General features: G+C 37.5%; 1 protein-coding gene across 1 annotated transcript; it reads left to right on the top strand.

The window, feature by feature from the left end:
- Positions 1–6,543: 6,543 nt before the first annotated feature.
- On the top strand, positions 6,544–18,496 carry ZNF639 (zinc finger protein 639). The gene is made up of 6 exons (XM_019463227.2): positions 6,544–7,092; positions 10,080–10,153; positions 10,842–10,910; positions 11,911–12,021; positions 14,293–14,427; positions 14,560–18,496. The coding sequence occupies exons 3-6, from the start codon at positions 10,853–10,855 to the stop codon at positions 15,711–15,713; spliced, it is 1,458 nt and encodes a 485-aa protein (XP_019318772.1). The 5' UTR covers positions 6,544–7,092; positions 10,080–10,153; positions 10,842–10,852; the 3' UTR covers positions 15,714–18,496.
- Positions 18,497–20,685: the final 2,189 nt, after the last annotated feature.

Genomic DNA, 20,685 nt, shown 5'->3' with positions numbered 1-20,685 from the left:
TCCCACTTAAAGAGTCCCCTATAATATTTCTTGCAGGGCTGATTTAGTGGTCATGAACTCCTTCAGTTTTTGTCTGGAAAACTCTTTATCTCTCCTATTCTGAATGATAGCCATGCTGGATAAAGTATTCTTGGCTGCATTTTTTTCCCATTCGGCACATTGAATATATCATGCCACTTCCTTCTGGCCTGCCATGTTTCCGAGTAGAGATGTGCTTCTTCCCTTATAAGTTAGGGACTTCTTTTGCCTTGCTGCTTTTAGGATTTTTTTTATCTCTGTATTTTGCAATTTTGATTACAATATGTCTTGGTGTTGGCCTGGTTTTGTTGATTTTGATGGCAGTTCTCTCTGCCTCCTGGATTTGGAAGTCTGTTTCCTTCCCCAGATTAGGGAAGTTTTCAGCTATAATTTCCTCAAATAAACTCCATTTTCTCTCTCTTCTTCTTCTGGGACTTCAATGATACCAATGTTATTACATTTCATGGAGTCACTAAGCTAAACTTGCTTCGATGTTACCCTCTCTTAAGGATCCATATCAATTTTTCTATTTCAGAATGAATTTCACATTTCAAAACACATTTTGGAGGAAAGCTTAAAATGAGAAGGAATGGTACTAAGTAAATTTTTACTATTAAACATAGTTTGAACACACAAAATGAGCTAAACATTTTACCAATATTTACCTGTGGTACAGATTTCAGGCATCCTTTCCTTTTTTCCTTCATTCACACAATAAATATTAAGTGATTACTCTGTGTCAACATTGTGCTAGGCTTCAGGATCTACATTCAACAAGGCAGACTCATTTCTTACCTTCACAAAGCATATAGTCCACTTGGGAAGATGCCACAGAGCTCCTATCTACCCCCTCCCAGAAGTGGTATTTTATGGTGATTAGCATTCATAATGAATAATTATGCCTTCAATTTTTTGACTCCCATTGCCAACAAGGAAAGCAATGCTATTCATTTTGGGCTAGTCAAAGTTTGAAACAGGTAAGTCATCTGGATATTCCCAATCGTCAAAAGCAGCCCCCATGGTTATCATTTGGTATATCACCACTTGGTGTGAAATGTGAGAAGTGCTACATGAAAATACTACAAGAAAATTATAGTTCTAATAGATTTACATGGATTTTCAGTGTGACCTGGTAAGACTGCCATAAAAGTAATCAAAAACATAGTTTTGTTTTTTCCCCTCCACAGTGGCTACTATTGTTATCTTACAAATGGTAGGCTTTCATAAATGCTTGTTAATTGAATAAATAATTGAACTTAAAGTCCAAAGACACTCTAATGGAATACAGATTTTAATGCACTCTGTTCTTTGGCCTCAGACCACAATGAAGGGAATGTATAAATTCAGCCCGTATATCAGTCAATGATTATTGATGAATTAGTGATTCTTCAATAAAAATCCCAAAGCTTATCAATTTCATACAACAAAATTTCTTGTTCATGTCATGTCTGTTATGAGTGCTGATAGCTCTTCAGTCAGAGGAAGGGGAGGCTAGGGAAGCAAGTGCTAGAAATGAAATGCTTCCACCTAGAAGTAACACATAACACTTGTACAGACATCTCAATGGCCAATGCACATCATGTGGTTCTACCTAACTTTAAACAGGGCAGGGAGTATAATCTCCTGTATGCCTGAAAGCAGAGAGCACCAGACATTGGATATTGTGCAACAATAGTAACACCTTCCGCAAATCTATACAATCAATGAGTTTTCTTCCTCGGGACAACAAATATACCTATTTACTGGGAAAATGCTTCCTCTTTGTCATCTATTAATCTCAATCTCCCTTAATATGGTTCAGTCTTCAGATCTTTGCAGGTATATATGTCTGAGTTTAAATCTATCAAATGGATACAACTCTTGACCTTCATTCCCAGATGCTGTAAAGTCAGTACTCTAGAAAATAAAAAGTGCTGTACAGTATACAAGTTATTATTAATATTATAATAAGGAAGTCTAGTCAGATTTTATCATTCATTAATTTGTTCATTCCATTAAAGAAAAAATAAAGACTAATAGCAGTTGAAGATTCAGCACTGAGTGGAAAAGTTTGATAGCCAAGCAGAGAACTTGATCCAGAATACAGTCTAGGTAGACTCTCAGTGATAAGGTTCAGGGAAGGGAAGATGGAGTGTCTTTTAAAGCTAAAAGACTGTCTCTGTTCCATTTTAAGGAAGCAGAGTGTGAGTGGGCTGACTACGTACATCTGGTTGCTGGTTTTGAAAGCATTGGGCTGGGGCGCCTTGATGGCTCAGTCAGTTGAGTGTCCAACTTCAGCTCAGGTCATGATCTCATGGTTGGTGAGTTCAGGCCCTGGGTTGGGCTCTGTGCTGGCAGCTCAGAGCCTGGAACCTACTTTGGATTCTGTGTTTCCCTCTCTCTCTGCCCCTCTCACACTAGCATTCTCTCTGTCTCTCAAAAATAAGTAAACTTACACAAAAAAAGCACTGGGCTGGCTGTTTAGAGGACCTCTGTCTCAGTGGTTCAAAATTATGGAGTCCAGTTGTCTCTATTGGGGATGTAAGGTCCCTGACGCTAGGCTATGGCATGCAGCTGCCTCATGTCTGAGTCATAAGTATGTCACTCAGTCAGGTCTGCACTAGCATCAGCAAGCTAGGTGGCCAGGACAATAAGTTGAATACCTAGATTCTCTACCTGCCCCATCCTTTTAGACCAAGTAAGGCAACCTGCCATATGGTCCCATAACATTTTTCACTTACTTTATATAAGTTTAGTCATCACATTCTAGTGCCATCTAATTGCCTATCTTCCCTACTGTACTATAAGGAACAGCAAGGCAAGCATATGTCTATCCGGATCACACTATATCCCTAGGACCTAGTATAGTGCTGGACCCAAGGTATATGTGCAGTGAATATTTTACCTAAAAAATGAATGAGTTGGGCACTTGGGTGGCTTAGTCGGTTAAGCATTTGACTTCTGCTCAGGTCATGATCTCACAGTTCATGGGTTCATGCCCCACATTGGGCTCTGCATTGATGGTACAGAGCCTGCTTCAGATTCTCTGTCTCCCTCTCTCTCTGCCCCTCCCTACTCTCTCAAAAATAAATAAATATTTTTTTAATTTTTTTTAACATTTATTTATTTTTGGGAGACAGAGCATGAGCAGGGGAGAGGCAGAGAGAGAAGGAGACACAATCCAAAGCAGGCCCCAGGCTTTGAGGTGTCAGCATTCAGCCCGACGCGGGGCTCGAACCCACAAACTGAGCCAACGTCAGATGCTTAACCGACTGAGCCACCCAGGCACCCCATAAATAAATATTTTTAAAAAAAGAAAACATTTACTTTATTTTTTTAATTTAGATCCAAGCTGGTTAACATACAAAAATAAAACACTTTTTTTAATTAAAAATGAATAAGGGTCTATGCAAGACACTGCTAAGCAGGGAGATGGAGCAGACTGGAATATAATAAAACCAGAATTCAAAGTCTGTGGAGAAACAATATGATAAACAGGGGTGAAGCCAATGTTTGTGAGAAAGGAAGTTTATGCAAATTGGGGGAACCAAATTAAGAAAAAGAATATAAAATTATAAATACAAAATGTGATTTAATTTAAATACAAAATTACACAAGAATATAAAATTACAAATACCTCATTTTGGAAGAGATTCATGCAACTGAGGGGACTTGAGGCTTAAGCATTGTTTCCTTCACAGTAAATGCATCTCTGGTGTAAGTGGACCAATGTACCAAATACTGTTGAGTCTCTGAAGAGTGATAAGATATCTCTGCTAGGGAAAGTCAAAGATTTCACAAAATACATAAATTGTGAGCTTGATCTTACAGACACAAACAAGGTAAAGAAATTGCTGAACCACATCCTGAACCACACAGGCAAGAAAAGCTAGAGCCTGTCTGTGGAAGAGTGAAAAGCCTATTTGCTAGGATGGGGTTGGGCGGGGAAAGCCTTAGGATAGTGGCTCTCAAAGCATGATCCTAAGGTCAACAACATCAGCAGCACTCAGCTCCAGCCCAGATTTATCCAGTGAGAAACTGGGGCTAGTGCACAGAAATTTATAGTATGACAAGACCTGCTAGTGATTCTGATGCAATTAAAGTTTGAAAACGAATGCCTTAAGAAGTTAATTGAGCATCAGATGAAGCTACTCTTACAAATTTAATTTCAGGCTGCTATCCAAGATGGAGAGAAATGCGAAAAAAGTATTATGACAGAAAGAGGGTGAGAGAGTTCTCTTCATCTCACACCCCAAAATAAATTACAAACTAAAAAGCTAAAGTAAAAAATGCAACTAGATATTGGATAGAAGAAAAGTTTATTTCAGCATAAGGCCAATAATAGAATCTGTAAAGGAAAAGATTAATAGACACGATTTCACAACAGTTTAAAACATTTGCACCATTAACAAAATTGAAAAGCAAACAACAAACTAGAAAGAAATATATGCAATATATATCTCAGATAAAAGTAAAAATTTCCATTTTCTTTAAAAAGATAAATAGCCTATAGAAAAATGGACACAGAATACCAACTGCAAATTCTCAAGAGAAATACAAATGGCCAATAAACACGAGAATATATTCAAGTTCACAAAAAATATATATATAAATTAAAACGGAATACTGTATTTTATTTAGCAAATTAGCAAGCATTTTTTAAGATAGAAACAACCTAACCATCCACTATTTAACTGTATGGTTGCTTATAGTAGAATTTCAAGGTGCCATTAACATTAATAGCATAAAAAATATTCATGCCATATTTGAGTGGGGGGAAAAGCTGTTATAGAATAACATAAACAATAATATCCAAATTTTTAAAACAAATTCTAGATGGATATAGAGTTTTAAAAAATGTACAGCTCTTGAGCAAAATGTTACCATTGGTTAGCTCTGGGTTGTAGGATTATGATACCTTTTCCTTTTGTTACTCATACCTTTCTATTGTCTCTATTATGGAATAAAGATGTATGCCTTTTCTAATCAGGAAAAAATTAAGCTGTGCTACAAATGTGATTTTAAAAAGTTGGAAGAAAGGATGATTCAATAGCCCTTTAGTCAAAATTATAGATCGCAAACTCTACAACTTGGTACTTTTTTGAGATCTGAGGGTTTCATCCCTGCCGCCACCACCCTCCCTTTAAGAGGAAGGAGCGGAAAAGGGAGAGGCAAAAAATGAAACTGGAAAACATACTCCAGCTAATCAAAGAACATCAAGTAGCCTCTGCCTTGTGATTATGCTAAAGGACATGTAAACATTGTGATGCTCTTATTTACTTCTCTGGTTAAGGGAAAATCATGTGGGTTTGTTTGTTTGCTTAAGTAATGCGCTGAAGTGGGGGTGGGGGGGTGGGGGGGGGGGGTTCTCTTACTGCAAAATGTTTTGAAATAAAACTTCAGCCTAAAATGTAATGATTTCGTTTGGCACAAGGCTAAGCGAGAGCAAAACAGTAACTTAAAATGGTCCCATACCACCCCCTTGTGGCTTCCACTGTGTCACATCCGGAAACAGCCCAGCCAGAGGAGAGAAAGAGGCATACTGTTCTTCATAAATTCAACAAACGTGTCCATTCCCTATTCGGTGGCAGGTACTAACTATACTAGGATTAAAAGATACCACTAAATCTCTTCTTACTTTATTCAGGCCACGGCTGCATTCGTAAACATTCACTTATTTGGGCTGAGTATACACTTAAAAGTTGAGGTCATAAAAATTGAGCCTCACAAACTGTCTCTTTAAAATCAGGCTTTATCTTCTGGGATACAGCTGGAGGGATCGGAGTAAGGTCTGTGATTATTACTCTCCAGCGTTTGGTTGGGTAGCATGTGGTAATCAGAAAAAGCACAATGGCCATGGATGAAAAGACACAGATTGCGGCCCTAACTATCCGAGTGACCTTGAGCATGTGATAATCCACATGGGCCTCATTCATCTACTTAACAATTATTGTAACCCGGGTGCTGAGGTTACAAAAATGAATAAAATCTAGTGTCTAGTCCTTTGCTTTTCTAATTTGTAAATTGGGACTGACAACTTCAATTTACTATTAAAGATTAAACATATGACCACACTTGTACAGAGATCATTTATGAAACCGTGTTCACAAATTTACTTATGCTTGTTCAATTTAATCCTCTCTACATCTGCTCCTAGAAGCTCACAATCGGAAAAAGAATTAAATAATCAAATCCAATCCCCCATTATTTCACATTCATTCCACCGGGATTTCTTGAATCAAGGCTTCCCACTGAAGCCTAGTAACGACTCATCGATCTTGAAGATTTTCACCTTCTTGCCCTGGTAAACAGCATCACAGCCCTGCGTAGTTCTTTGAAGGGGCCTCACAGCCCTGCGTAGTTCTTTGAAGGGGCCTCGGTAAAACCGTGACTCTGCCGTCTCCCTTTACATACGCAGCAAGCATCTGCCACTCTGGGGGTTGAAATGCCATTTGCCACGCCTAACCCGTCCCAGACCACTCTAGCACGCCCCCTGGAGGAGCCGGGTGGGAAAGGGGCCGCTGGCACGCAGCGCTTCTCCCACTTCTCTAGGGGCGGAAGAAAGGGCTGAAAGCCCGCCCGGGGCGGGGGGGAAGTCCCCTTGGTGGCCTCGTCGGGAGCAATTCTAGGGAGTGGAATCACCCGCTCCGCATGGGAGGGGCGGTACCCCGTCCGGAAGAAGCCTGCGGCGGCGCAGAGGTGCCAGCAGGGGGCGCGGGCCGATGGGCCACCCCCGGGGCTAAAGGCCGGTGGTCCCTCCCAAGTCTGGAGTGCGGCGTGGCCTCGCAGCCCGATCCCCCCCCCCCCCCGCCCTCCCCCCTCTCACTCTCACCTAGTCACCTCCCCGCCTAGTCGGCGGGCCCCTGAGGTGCGCGGCGCAGGCGCGGAGCGAGGCGGTGAGTGCGGCAGCCAAGCCTGGGCCTAGGGCCTGGCGGGCAGGGCGTGAGGCGCGCGGGAGGGAGAGGGGCTGCCCCGCAGGAGCGCCCGGGAGCGCGAGGGCCACAGTGGCGCGGCCCCTCCTCCCGCGCTCGGGCGCCTTGGCCGCCGCCGCCTCGGAGCTGCGCCTGGGCTGGCCGGACAGGCCCTGGGGTCCCGGTGAGTGTGAGGGAAGAGCGGGCCGGCGGTGTGCGGGCGCAGCCTCCCACGCGAGAGGACATGGAAGACCGGACGGCGTCTTTTAAACTGAAACCCTGCCTCCGTTTTATGGCGGGATGCCGGCCCCTCCCCCATCCCGAAGGCAGTTCCCCCTCCCGGGGAGGACGCCTAGGCCCCCTGCCGCTCTTTTCCTTATGGCGCCTTTGGGGCCGGGGTTTGGGAGTCCCCGCTGGTCACCCGGCCCCTGTGGGCCTGGCGCGTGGCACGGGCGTGGAGGCGGCTGGGTCCCGGAGGCTCCTGCGCGGCCCCTCCGACAGTCGTGTCCTACGGCGGCTGGGCTCCCGCCCCCGGTCGTGCGGGGCGGCTTCGAGACCCTCTGGCGGCGCATCCCTTGTTCGCCCCGAGCCACAGCCGCAGAAAGCAGGCGTTGGTTCTGGCGCTCCAGTCTCAGGGCGGTGGCCTCGGCCCCTCGTTAGGGTGCTTATACACCCCTTTGGTTTTCTTTTTCAGCATAACCTGGGACGCAAGTAATTTGAAGCAGTTTATCTCTTTACAAAGATAAAAATTTGTATTTCAGGGAAGACACTCAAGTTGGGCACACAGTTGGTTCTAGTTCAAAGACTCTCCCGAAACATTTTTATGTTTCAATTCTTTTAACATCTGGAGCGTATATACTTATTTTGAAATGAGGCTAGAAAAGAACTTGCTGTTAAAATGCTGTTGTAAAAATAGAGCTTTTGATTGTAAATACTTGCCTTATTTCTGTATCTGCTAGAGAATATTTACACTGAGTGAAAGACCTTAAAATGTTGATCTTTTTGATGCAAGTACTAACTGCCTGTTAATGTGGTGTTTTGTACATTCTTATTGAAAAAAAATGACAGGTGGAAAGAGGCTGATATGTATTTTGTAAGTTGCTTTTAAAAAAAATTGTTTCATGTGTCAAACATGAAACATATACATTTTTACAAAAATGTAAAATGTTAAGGTATATATACCTCAACATAGGGAAATGCCTAGATGTCTATACCCCAAAATGCTAATGGTTTTTCTGGGTGAATAGATTCTAGGTGATTTAATTAACTTGGTTTCTAAACCTTTTCTTAATTTTCCTGCAGTGACATGTATTACATGTGCAGTTTAAGTGGGGAAGAGGGAGTGAATGATAAGTTGCATGTGATTCAGAATCTTACCCATGAGAGGAAGACTAGTGAGCAAATGTTTATGTGACATCTCTGAGTAAAAAGCCAAACTTCTTCATCAGGGTAGTTATGTATACAAAAAGTCCATAAGAATATTTGCTGAAATGAAGGATGGATAGCATTTTTGGTCTTGAGTAGGCATCTTAGCATCCTGCCAAAGCGGGGGGTCTGATAAATGTTTGGATATTGCTCAGCCCTGAGTAGGAGTCAGACCTTTCCTGATCAAGCTGATCCTATTCCTCTCACCTGAATCCATGCCAGCTTGCAACATCAATTTTAATGCCATGCTTGGTTTCCTTTCCTTACTTTTTCATTCTTCTGGTTGGAAAGAATTTGAAGTGTATTCTGAAATTGCAAGAAGATACTGTAATGTTTGGCTGACAGCTTTAGAGCATTTAAAACATGAAGTGTGATGCTCTGGGCTTTTTAAATTTTAGAAGCATACAGAAGAGGTATTAGGAATAAGTCTTGAAATTTTAGTTTATTACATAATGGGAAATTTTTGATTTTTTAAGGCACTTGACTGGGAAGGGTTCAAGGAATGCTGTTTGTGGTAGGTGAGGCATGATAGATAGATAGATAGATAGATAGATAGATAGATAGATAGATATAATAGATATTTCTATAAATCTCACTGTTGTCTGTTTCTTTGGGTGATTTCCTTCCCTTCCTCCCGTTGGTGGCTAAGTAAGAACTGGAACCAAGATGTAACTTACTGGTAATAGTGATTAGCAATGAAAATTACTTACACAGAATTAGTTGTTCAGAACTCAGAAGGCATGCTTTTTCATCTCTGGTTCTGCAACTTAGATGACTTGACTTTCCCTGAATCTGTTTCCTCATCAGTAAAATAAGATAGAGAAATGTTCAGTAAACTAAAAAGCACTGTCTTAATACTGTGTTATCACATCACCTGTAGTGCTAATTAATACACCCAGAACCTAGTGAAGCAGCAGACAGTATGTACACTTATCATTAGAAATGAGATGGTCTCACTAATGGTACCAAGTTCTACCTGCTATATATATTGCTTTGATGGTAAGAAAAGCAGCATGTAAAGCTGGCGGAGAAAACTTCAATATCTTTTTCTGACATTCCTTACTTGCCCATTTCTACAGTGAAGGAACACTAACCTGAAATGGAAGAGGTAGTTCTGATTCTGACACTAATCTGTTACTTGAATTGGGGTGATCTCTTTATTTCCCTATTTGTTTTCAAAGCATGTGCTTTAAAATTTGATCTTTATTCAAATTCCAACTCTACCAGTTATTAAGATTGTCTTTATTTAATCTTACTATGCTTCAGTTTCCTCATCAATAACAAGGGGTAAATAATTTTGAGAGACTGTTGTACATTTATCATGTTATAGGATTAAATAAGATAAAGTAGGTGCACAACCTGTTATGTGATTGGTGCTCAGTAAGTGGTCATTGTTCTTATATTGTTGGATAATCTATAAGGACTTAAACAGTTTGAAGTCTGATTTGGTTTGCTTTCATTCTATTTGCTTTCATTATGGCTGAATAAAGTAGGCTGATTTATATTCCTGTTTTGGTGTTAAAATATAGCTATAGCTTTAGAAGGTAAGTTTATTTCAGAGAAATATGACACATATATATTTATCAATTTTTAGTGTTTATACAGTATATCCAAAAGCTTATTTATACTTGAATTATTTCCATATAATTTTCCAGTTAATTAAAGACCTGGTGCCATTGTATTCTTGAGTCTCAGAAGTGAACTACATTTTTGCTTATATGACTTCTGTTGTGTATTTTGCTACAGGCTATTTTTTTACCATCTGTGAAAACTTCCCTGTAATTCATTTCTCCTCACCACAGTATTAAGAATTATACCAAGTAAGTGGAATGTGGCAAAACCAATTAGTCAATTTTATAACAGTCTGTGGAAATTCAATCACTTAATGATGATTTGATTAATTGTTTGAGTAAATGATTAATCATTAAATGATTGCTACCTGTTTTGTTCTCAGTAGAGTGTTGAATGTGACCTTACAAGTAAGAAAAGGATTTTTTCTTGAAAATTGTATTCTGAGCTTCTATGTGATGAGTATATTTTTTGAAAGTCAGGAGATAAAGATTTGTGACAATATTTTTTGAAGGCATTATATCCACCTTTAGATTGAAAAGTGTATCAAAATATTCTCAGTTGTAAGAAATGGACTTGTTTTATTCTTAACATGGTACCATAAGAGCAATTTTTTTTAAATAAAAGCTAAGAGTACGGCTTATTGTAATTGTCCAGTATTCACAATTACATGAACATTTGAAATGGATTTCTCAACCTCACCAAGAGAAAAAAAAAAAAAAAAAACAGCGCAGATATTGGTGTCCTACTTTTAAACTTGATCAGAAAAATAAATCCAAAATACAAATGGAAGCATTATTTAATATTTCTCTTAGGAAATAGATTTTCAAGTGGCACACAGATTTCTTATTGCCAATAAATTCTTTGGTTAGGTGGAATTTTTATAAAATATTAACAGTCTTTATTTTTGATACTTTTGTTAAATTTTTCCATTTTCAGATTGAAAAGATATGAATGAATATCCTAAAAAAAGAAAAAGGAAGACATTACACCCTTCTCGTTACTCAGGTCAGTAGACTTTTAAAGTTGGGCCATGGATTAATTCCCATACAATTGTATTCTTACCCATTTTCTCATAAATGGATCAGATAACAGTTAAATATCTGGGTCCATTTTCAGGTAAGAGAAAACTTTAAATTCTCTGAACATACATTGTTCATTGTCTACCATGTGCTAGGCACACATCGGAACTTTACAAACATTATTTAATACAATTTAATGGTTGATAGATACTTAAAATTAGATACCCAAGGTTGCATACTTATACAGCATAATTGAGATTTGTCTGTGTGATTCCCAGACTTGTTCTTAAGGCACAACATTAACCTTGGTGGGAGATATTTTGCATGATTGCGGAAAAAAATGTTTTATTCTGTACATTATTTTCAGAAATGTGAACTTCCATTTTGATTGTGTTATTTTAGATCTTTTGGTTGAGGTTGGCTCTGCTGTCTTGGTAGCAAGAGAGGTCTTAAGAAGAGAAGTCTTTGTGACCACATGTATTTGAGACAGTCTCTAGCATACCTGTTAACCCACCCAAGCTACACATTCTTCATATCTGAGGAAATTAAATCTAGTTCAGTGCTTGCCAGCTCATCCCAGACAAGACTTGAAATGACTCTTCAGAAGCCCTAACTGATCCTCAGACCATTTCCCCTATGCCTTGGGTTTTGCCTTCACTATATAGCAGATCTTGGTAGTTAATTCAATGTTTTTTGCAGTTAATACATTATCACATATTTATAATTTGTGGAATTCTCACTATAAGGCAAGTCTATTTTTGTGTGCTTCAAGGTGTTATATTGTAAATTGTGTAATTTGTGGTTCTTTCAAAGCTCAGTTCAGTATCAGGTCTGAAATGTAGAAGCTTTCAGAATTAAGGGAAATGTTAATACTTTATTACAAATATGAAAATTTCAAATATGAAAATATGTTGGATAATGGGATGGCTGACATTAAGTCTATGTATGTTTACCTGGAATTTGTAAAATTTTGCTCTTATGTTCAGATTCCTCTGGAATAAGCAGAATTGCAGATGGATTCAATGGAATTTTTTCTGATCATTGTTACAGTGTTTGTTCTATGAGACAACCAGACTTAAAATATTTTGACAACAAAGGTATATCTAATATTTTCCGAAATATTCTTTAAGTTGCTTTTATGTATTTGTATTTCTTTGAAAATGTGGGTGAAAATGATGATTTCTAAGTGGGCAAGTGTTTAAATTTGTTTAAATGTAAGGAAACAATTTTTTGTAAGAAAACAAGTATGTGAATTTTTTATTTTTAATGTTATTTCAGACCTATAAATAAAAAGCACATTCTCCTAAGTCCATTTTAGGTGGCTAGGAGTTGATGGCAAAGTGAGACCAATCCAGAGTTGGGAGGATTTATGAAGAAAGGTTAGGAATAGTATTACGTACAGTTCTTCCACTTAGCTGTAGTCTAGAGGGCTAATGGAAGGAAGAAACAGGGTGAATGATTTAGTGTTTTTCAATGTTGCATCTTCTATTGAGGCTTTTCTAGAGCATTGGGTAAATGATAACAACTTGCATTTGTTCTTTTCTTTGCAACCATCAAAACTGCCAGTTTCCTTGAACTCCTCTCATAGACACAGAAACATAAATTTTTAAAAAACATGAGGCGTTGGAGACATCTGTGTGAACTCCTGTTTGGCTTAATAGAGACATAGATGGTTACATACAGAGATATTTATAGATATGTCTCTGTATATCTGGCAGTGTACACACATTTTTGGTCTGTTAGCCGAGAGGGCCTAAAAGAAATGACACCCCAGTAGGAGTGAGCACACCAGTGCCCAGATTTTGGTTTCTAAAACCATTCTCCAGTAAAAAGAACTGGTACTTAGAGAAATGGCTGATTCTAGTTCTGAAGCAGGAAATATATGAGACTGGAGCATTTTGTAGTGCCAGAAAATAAGGAGGTACTCAAAACACATACATACACACACAATACAGGTATGTCAAAGGAACACAGGGGCTGACTGAAAGAGCTCCCAGCAGCCAAAGCTGAAACAATTAGAGAGGGAAAAAAAAAAAAAAAAAAAAGAATTATAACCCAAAGTATAAAATAAATACATATGAGTTCATACTGATATGACTAAGTAAATAAGAAATTTTTTTTTTTAAGTTTATTTATTTATTTTAAAAGAGAAAGAGAGCATGCATGGGGAGGGGGAGAGAATCCCAAGCAGGCTCTGCACTGTCAGCACAGAGCCTGATGTAGGGCTCAAACTCAGGAACCATGAGTTCATGACCTGAGCTGAAATCAAGAGTCGGATGCTCAACCGACCAAGCCACCCAGGCACCCTCATGTAAGAAAGGAATCTATACAGAAGAATTCCAAGTTATTTATATGAACACTCCTCCCTCAAGGAGGTGGAGCATGACTTCCCACTCCTTAAGTAAGGACTGCAAGCAGGGACTTCCTTCCAAAGTAGAAGAGTGACTTTACAGCAGAGAAACCTGCTAAATACTACTTCAACCAGGTAATCAGTCTATAGTAATAAATCATGTTAATAGTGTGTACCCTTTATATGATGTGGTAAAAATGGTAGTTTGCCTCTCTGGTCTACCTCCAGTAACCCATAATCCCAGTCTAATCATGAAAAAAACAACATTTCATTAATGGGACATCCTACAAAATACCTGACTTGTACTCCTCAAAACTGTCATGATCATCAAAAACAAGGAAAGTCTGAGAAACTGCCACAGCTAACAGAGGCCTAGAGAGAGATGACAACTGAATGTAATGTGGAATCTTAGGATCTTGGAACAGAAAAAGGACATTAGGTAAAAACTAAGGAAATCTGGATAAGTATGGACTTTAGTTAATACCATCTTATCAGTATTGGTTATTAATTGGAACAAATGTACCATCTTTTTGTAAGAGAATAGAGAAACTGGATTCAGGTTATATGGGAATTCTGTGTACAATCTTCTCAAATTTTTTTCTGAGAACTTCTAAAAATTTAAAGTCTATTAAAAACAACACTGACATGATGTTGAAGCCCAGCGTTTTCTATTGACCTGTATTTCAGTTTCCCCATGCTAACTTTAAAACATTGGGGCTGGGCTAAGGGAATAAAGGTTTATTCAAAGTCAGAAATTTAAACTTAAAATTCCTGAGTAACTTTAAAAAGTAGATTGTAGTACAAATGGGGCACATGGAAGCAAAAGCAGTTGCTTGATTGGACAGATTTTTTGGGTATCTGTGGTATATGGATAACATCTCTTTTCCTGGCTAAATCTAAGTCCTTTAGTTCCTATCAGAATTCAAAATTATATTGAAAACGCTTAGTGCTTTAGTAATAATTAATATTTAATACTTTGGTATAAATAATAAGTATTTTTCCAAATCTCTTTCTACAGATGATGATTCTGATACAGAGACATCAAATGACTTGCCAAAATTTACAGATGGGATCAAGGCCAGAAATAGAAATCAGAACTACCTGGTTCCCAGTCCTGTACTTAGAATTCTAGACCACACTGCCTTTTCTACAGGTTAGGGAAACTAGTTAATAGCATTTATTTATTTTATATACATTAATAAAATGTGTAAAATAAATTTTGTACCAATTATTTATTTAATAGGTCTTATTTAATGATAATAATAGACTTATTACATTTTTTCAGAAAAATCTGCTGATATTGAAATTTGTGATGAAGAGTGTGACTCACCTGAATCAGTCAACCAACAAACACAAGAAGAGAGTCCTATAGAAGTTCACACGGCTGAAGATGTTCCAATTGCTGCAGAAGTGCATGCAATTTCTGAAGATTATGATATAGAAACAGAAAACAATTCCTCTGAGAGTCTCCAAGACCAAACTGATGAGGAGCCGCCATCTAAACTTTGCAAAATTCTTGACAAGAGCCAAGCTTTGAATGTGACTGCCCAGCAGAAGTGGCCTTTACTGAGAGCTAATAGCAGTGGCCTCTATAAATGTGAACTTTGTGAGTTCAACAGCAAATATTTTTCTGACTTAAAGCAGCATATGATCCTGAAGCATAAGCGTACTGATTCAAATGTATGTCGAGTATGCAAGGAAAGTTTCTCTACCAACGTGCTTCTGATCGAGCACGCCAAACTGCATGAAGAGGATCCCTACATTTGTAAATACTGTGATTATAAAACAGTGATTTTTGAGAACCTCAGCCAGCACATTGCAGACACCCATTTTAGTGACCACCTTTATTGGTGTGAGCAGTGTGATGTACAGTTCTCCTCAAGCAGTGAACTCTACCTACATTTCCAGGAGCACAGCTGTGATGAACAGTACTTGTGTCAGTTTTGTGAACATGAAACAAATGATCCAGAAGACTTGCATAGCCACGTGGTAAATGAACATGCATGTAAATTAATTGAGTTAAGTGATAAGTATAACAATGGAGAACATGGACAGTATAGCCTCTTAAGCAAAATTACCTTTGACAAATGTAAAAACTTCTTTGTATGTCAAGTATGTGGTTTTCGGAGTAGACTTCATACAAATGTTAACAGGCATGTTGCTATCGAACATACTAAAATTTTTCCTCATGTTTGTGATGACTGTGGGAAAGGCTTTTCAAGTATGCTAGAATATTGCAAACATTTAAATTCACATTTATCTGAAGGGATTTATTTATGTCAATACTGTGAATATTCAACAGGACAAATTGAAGATCTTAAAATTCATCTAGATTTTAAGCATGCAGCTGACTTACCTCATAAATGTAGTGACTGCTTGATGAGGTTTGGAAATGAGAGGGAATTAATAAGTCACCTTCCAGTCCATGAGACAACTTGATTATTTTCTTTAACTGCCATAATATTAATGTAAAATAATAAATTTGACTTTTGGAGATGTTAAAATAGATGATTTTAAGCAACTTATGAGAATCGTCTTTAACAAGTAAGATTTTTTTTAATTGTCCCATTTTCTTAGCATTGCTAAGATTTTTCATTACATTTTTCATTACATTTATAATGGTATCCTAAATGTGGTATTTTCAATGCAGGTAGTTCATAGTTTTAACCACTATTGGTGTCTTGTTTCTTACATACGCTCTGATTTCATGAATTGATGAGAAAGAGATATACTAAAGAAACTAGACCACAGTTTTCCTTCTGTAACCATGAGTGCTATTAACTTTTTTAAACTCAAGACAAGCTCAGTTTTTTATATATAAAGTCATTAAAATGCAACGTAACATACAATTAAGTCCACTGATACTCCCATTAATAAGAACCCAGACTCTCCCTCTTGCATGCCCCATCAGGAATTACCCTCAAGGCTGTCAGTAGACTCTCCATCTATGTAATTCTTTTAATAACACTAGGAGGCAAAAGTTACAATAGGAAGCTAAGATCCAGTTTTGTTGGCAGTCTTTATTTTATTCTGTTTCAACCCCTATCCATGAGTTAAATAATTTAAGATAGGAGTGAGGAGGAACTGGTAAGGGCATTGACAATAAAAAGCACATTTTATAACTCACAACCTGTTCACAATTTATTTTAAGTTCTGCAACAGCAAAGTCAGCCCAAACTTCCAATGTCAAATCATTTATTGACTGAGAAAACCCACTATAGTGGGTATATTAACACTGTAGTGTTAACATAGAACTACGAAGATCTGAGAGATAAGGTGTTCCTGGCCTTTCTTCTTGGCTTGTAGATGGCGGTCTTTATTCACGTGCTGTTCTCTTTGTGTACAAGTCTGTCTCCCAAATTTCCCCTTTTATAAGGTCACCAGTCATAACTGGATTAGTGCTAATGCTAATGATCTTATTTTAACCTAGTAAAGACCTTATCCCCAAATAAGCTCATATTTTGAGGTACTGGGGCTCAGGACTTCAACATATGAATTGGAGGATGGGAGGAAGAGACATAACAACTACAATTCAATAGCAGCTTCTTAAATAGCAGTATCACAAAAATAGAATTTTGTCTATCATTGGACTCCAACAAACACTGCTGCTAACAATATTCTTGTTCAGGAATATTGATATAGTTGAAGAGACCAATTTACAACATATGGTTCTCCCACTACAAGAACCATGGAAATGTACCCTATTTTGAGAATGGTGGCAGCAACAAGTTTTTTAAAAACCATTTTTATCTCTACAATTGTCATATATTGTATAGTTATATTCCTAGAAACTCATCTGATTGGAACATTCCAGGTAGGGTTACCTGATAGAAATGTTTCTTAGAAGACTTAAAATCATAGTGGTTTAAACAGGCAGGGAATCTTAGAAACCATTTGGTGTAAACCCTCCAGTTTTCTGTTGTAGAAATAGGCCAAGGTCACAACATCAGTTGTAGCAGACAGGAGTGGAATCCAAGTTATTTGGCTTCTAGTCTAGTGTTTCCATTACACCATGTTACATTAAGATCTAAGGTTTGTCCTTGGCATGTTTTCCATGACTACTTAGCCACTCAGCTACCTTCTTGGTAATTCTGTTTTTATGCTTTTTTGATATACATCCAGCTTCAGGAATTTTATTTTCAGGCAACAAACTTTAAATAAGTAATGCCTTGGTGGGTTGTTTTTGTTTTTTTTTTTCCTCAGTTCTGTATTTTACTGCTTTACATTTGATCACATTAGTAATCAAAGTGATTGTAAGGAAACCTCAGGAAATATTAATCCAAGTTTTAGAACCATATATAATTTTGTACTTTTTGATGAATCTGCAGCTTAAGGCCACATCTCACTGACAGTTTGTCCAATAAAAACTTTTTACTTTGACTCAGCTTTCAGATAAGTTGATGACACCACAAATTGCTTGGATAGCTGGTCTATATTTCTAGCTTAAAAAACTTCTTTGTAAAAACAACCCTACTTAAAAAGAAATTTTTCTCATTACTCTGGGTTTTTTCTCCTCAGAAACAATTCCACTGACCTCTTTTGTGACTTGAACCACATTTCAAGTCTAAGAATACATAACTGATAGTGATGTTTATTAGCACTACAATAGAATTCTTGGCATCAAGAATTCTTGGCAGTAGTGTTGGGCCATTTTTTTTTCTTGTTTTTTTTTTTTTTTTTTTTGTCTTCACGTTACTATTAGTTATTACTTATGAAATTCCAAATTTCCCCTGTACTCCAAAATTTGGAAGTGATTGTGCACTACTCAAAAGCTTCTCTTCCTGCCTGCAAATTTGCCAGTTTTACCATTTAAAATCACCTGTCTTCGGTTTCCTGAATATGTGTCATCACGTATTAACCAGTTTCCCCATTTCACAGGGCCTATAGCCTGTTAGGTGATTGCTGAGTTGTTGGCAGGTGTAATATATACAAGTTTTTATTTTTTGGTTGTTTTTTTTTTTTTTCCAATAGACTGACAGTGTCCCTAATTTTTAAATCTGATTTGCAAAGCACTGTATTACTTAATTCCTGGCACTTTACCATTAACCTTACTTTGCTTGTTTTTGTCAGTATAACTACCTTTTGCAAGAAGTTTAATATATTTCCCAAACTACTATGATTAGTTTTTTAGTAGAATTTTTATGTCTAAAAGCACTACAAGCTATAATTTGAAAAAGCTAATAAAAATCAAATGGCCATGGGGTGCCTGAGTGGATCAGTCAGTTAAGCGTCCAACTCTTGATTTCGGCTCAGGTCATGAGTTTGTGAGTTCAAGCCTCGTGTTGGGCTGAGCATGGAGCCTGCTTGGGATTGTCTCCCCTTCCCCGCTCCCTCTCTCTGTTTCTCCCCCACTCATGTTCACTCTCTCTCTCTCTCAAAAAAAAAAAAAAGGCTTAAAAATAAATAAAAAATCAAATGGCCACATTCGGAAAGTAGATTGGCTTACCAAATATCAATACTCGTTAAGAATTTAAGTGAAAACAAGTAGTTAAGGCCAAATGTTAATCCCAGTGGAGAAGCAAATTTGGTTGGTCAGGTTTACCCTACAATTAGCACAGTCTCATTCCTATAAATTAAAATGAAATTTGGGGATATATATTTCTTTACCTGTAACTTTCAGTTCTGATGACCAAAGATAGAGTATTTACAAGAATTTTTAGACATGGTACTTAGGTTATGGATTTACATATACTCCTTATATTGGTTTAACTTTCCATAAATTAATCTTTTAAGACAACATTCAACTCTAAGAAGAATGTGTACATTTGTATTGTATAATATAAATTCACAAAGCTTAAAGTTGTCAGGTGCCTGGATGGCTCAGTCATTAAGCATCTGACTTCAACTCAAGTCATGATGTCCGGGTTCATGAGTTTGAGACACACATGGGGTGAGCATGAGCCCTGTTTCAGGTAAGTCCCACCTCTCTCTCTCTCTCTCTCTCTCTCTCTTTTTCCCTCTGCCCCTTGTGGGATTCTCTCTCTCTCTCTCTCTCTCTGCTCCCCTTGGACCCTTGCTCACTTGTGCTCTCTCAAAAAAAAAAAACAAAAAACACTAAAAGTTATGATATGTAATTCACATTTATATGAAGTGAGATGTTCAATTTGTAAATTTAAAAACTAAAAATTTTAAGAGTAACAGTTGTTTGAAGCCTACTTCCATACAAGTGATGGAAAAATAATTTTCCTGGATAAAGACTTTGCATTTTAAAGCATCAGTTACCACACTTCCTTAAGTTCATTCTCCTTAATAATCTTAGTGTTAAACAGGTAACTACTCAAACCCAAAATAAATCACATTTGTGAAGAGTAATTTCTTCATTCTAAAAAGAAGCAATTTTCTCACTTTGCTACATAGGAATATTATATTATCTACTAGTATTATTCCCACAGTTAAAGAAGGATGATTATTTAGACAGTTTTTGTTTTTTAAGTAGGCTCCATGCTCCAACACGGGGCTTGAACTCAAGAGATCAAGATCTAAGCTGAGATCAAGAGTGAGATGATTAACCGACTGAGCCACCCAGGCACCACTATTTACACAGTTTTTTAAAAGAATTTTTGTTACCAAAACCTTTAAAATTGTTACTTATTTTTGGTTTTAAAAAAGCAAATGAATATAACTTGGATAGGCTTTCTCTTGCTGAAAATATTGAGCTGAATGACTTATGCCCTGAAATTTTTAATAAAAAGTAGGTTTTGAATGAAAACTCAAAAGTTTTCTAGTTTTTAATCTTACCCAGATAGTGTCCACTACCAAAAAACATTATAGTTGAAACAATTGACACTTTTGTTGCCCTTCTTTTTCAGAGTAACCTGAGACCAAGAATTGGAATCATACCCATCAAATGTAATTTCTGGTGGGTAATTTTTTCTTCTTTAATTCTCTATTTAAAGGCCATTCACCATTCTGTTCTGAATTTTGATTGGCTGAAGTTTGAGAACATTAAATTCTCTTCTGTCTACCCTGTTCGTTTTATTAGGGTTGCCTCTTCTTTTTATGGCCTTATTCCTGTTTCTGAAACATATTCCTCAGACAAAATCTATGGTTAATTACCCTCATCTTTGCAACTCTTACACACCTCCATTTGAGTCTCCAGAAGGTCTAAAAGAGTAAAGTTTTCCCATGAACAAGGTGAGAGTAAATTTGTTTTCTTTAATTCTTCTATTCTCCTAACTTAAAATAAGTTACTTCCTTCATACCATATACCACATCACTTTTTTCTATACCCTCTAAATATTTTATATGTTCCAATCTAACAGCTGTTTGGCTGTACTGAATTTATAAATTTCAGCATATCTATCTTGGATTTTATGAAGCAGAATATCATGGCACAGATCTTAGTAAATACTTCTTTATGGTTGCAAGATTATAGTTAAGTTCCTTATGGCACTGATCAGTTTTCTTTACT

This window comes from Panthera pardus, unplaced genomic scaffold, assembly GCF_024362965.1.
Source record: "Panthera pardus isolate Hobbes unplaced genomic scaffold, ASM2436296v1 HiC_scaffold_16, whole genome shotgun sequence".
Lineage (NCBI taxonomy): Eukaryota > Metazoa > Chordata > Mammalia > Carnivora > Felidae > Panthera > Panthera pardus.
This window is presented reverse-complemented; position numbering and strand designations above follow the sequence as displayed.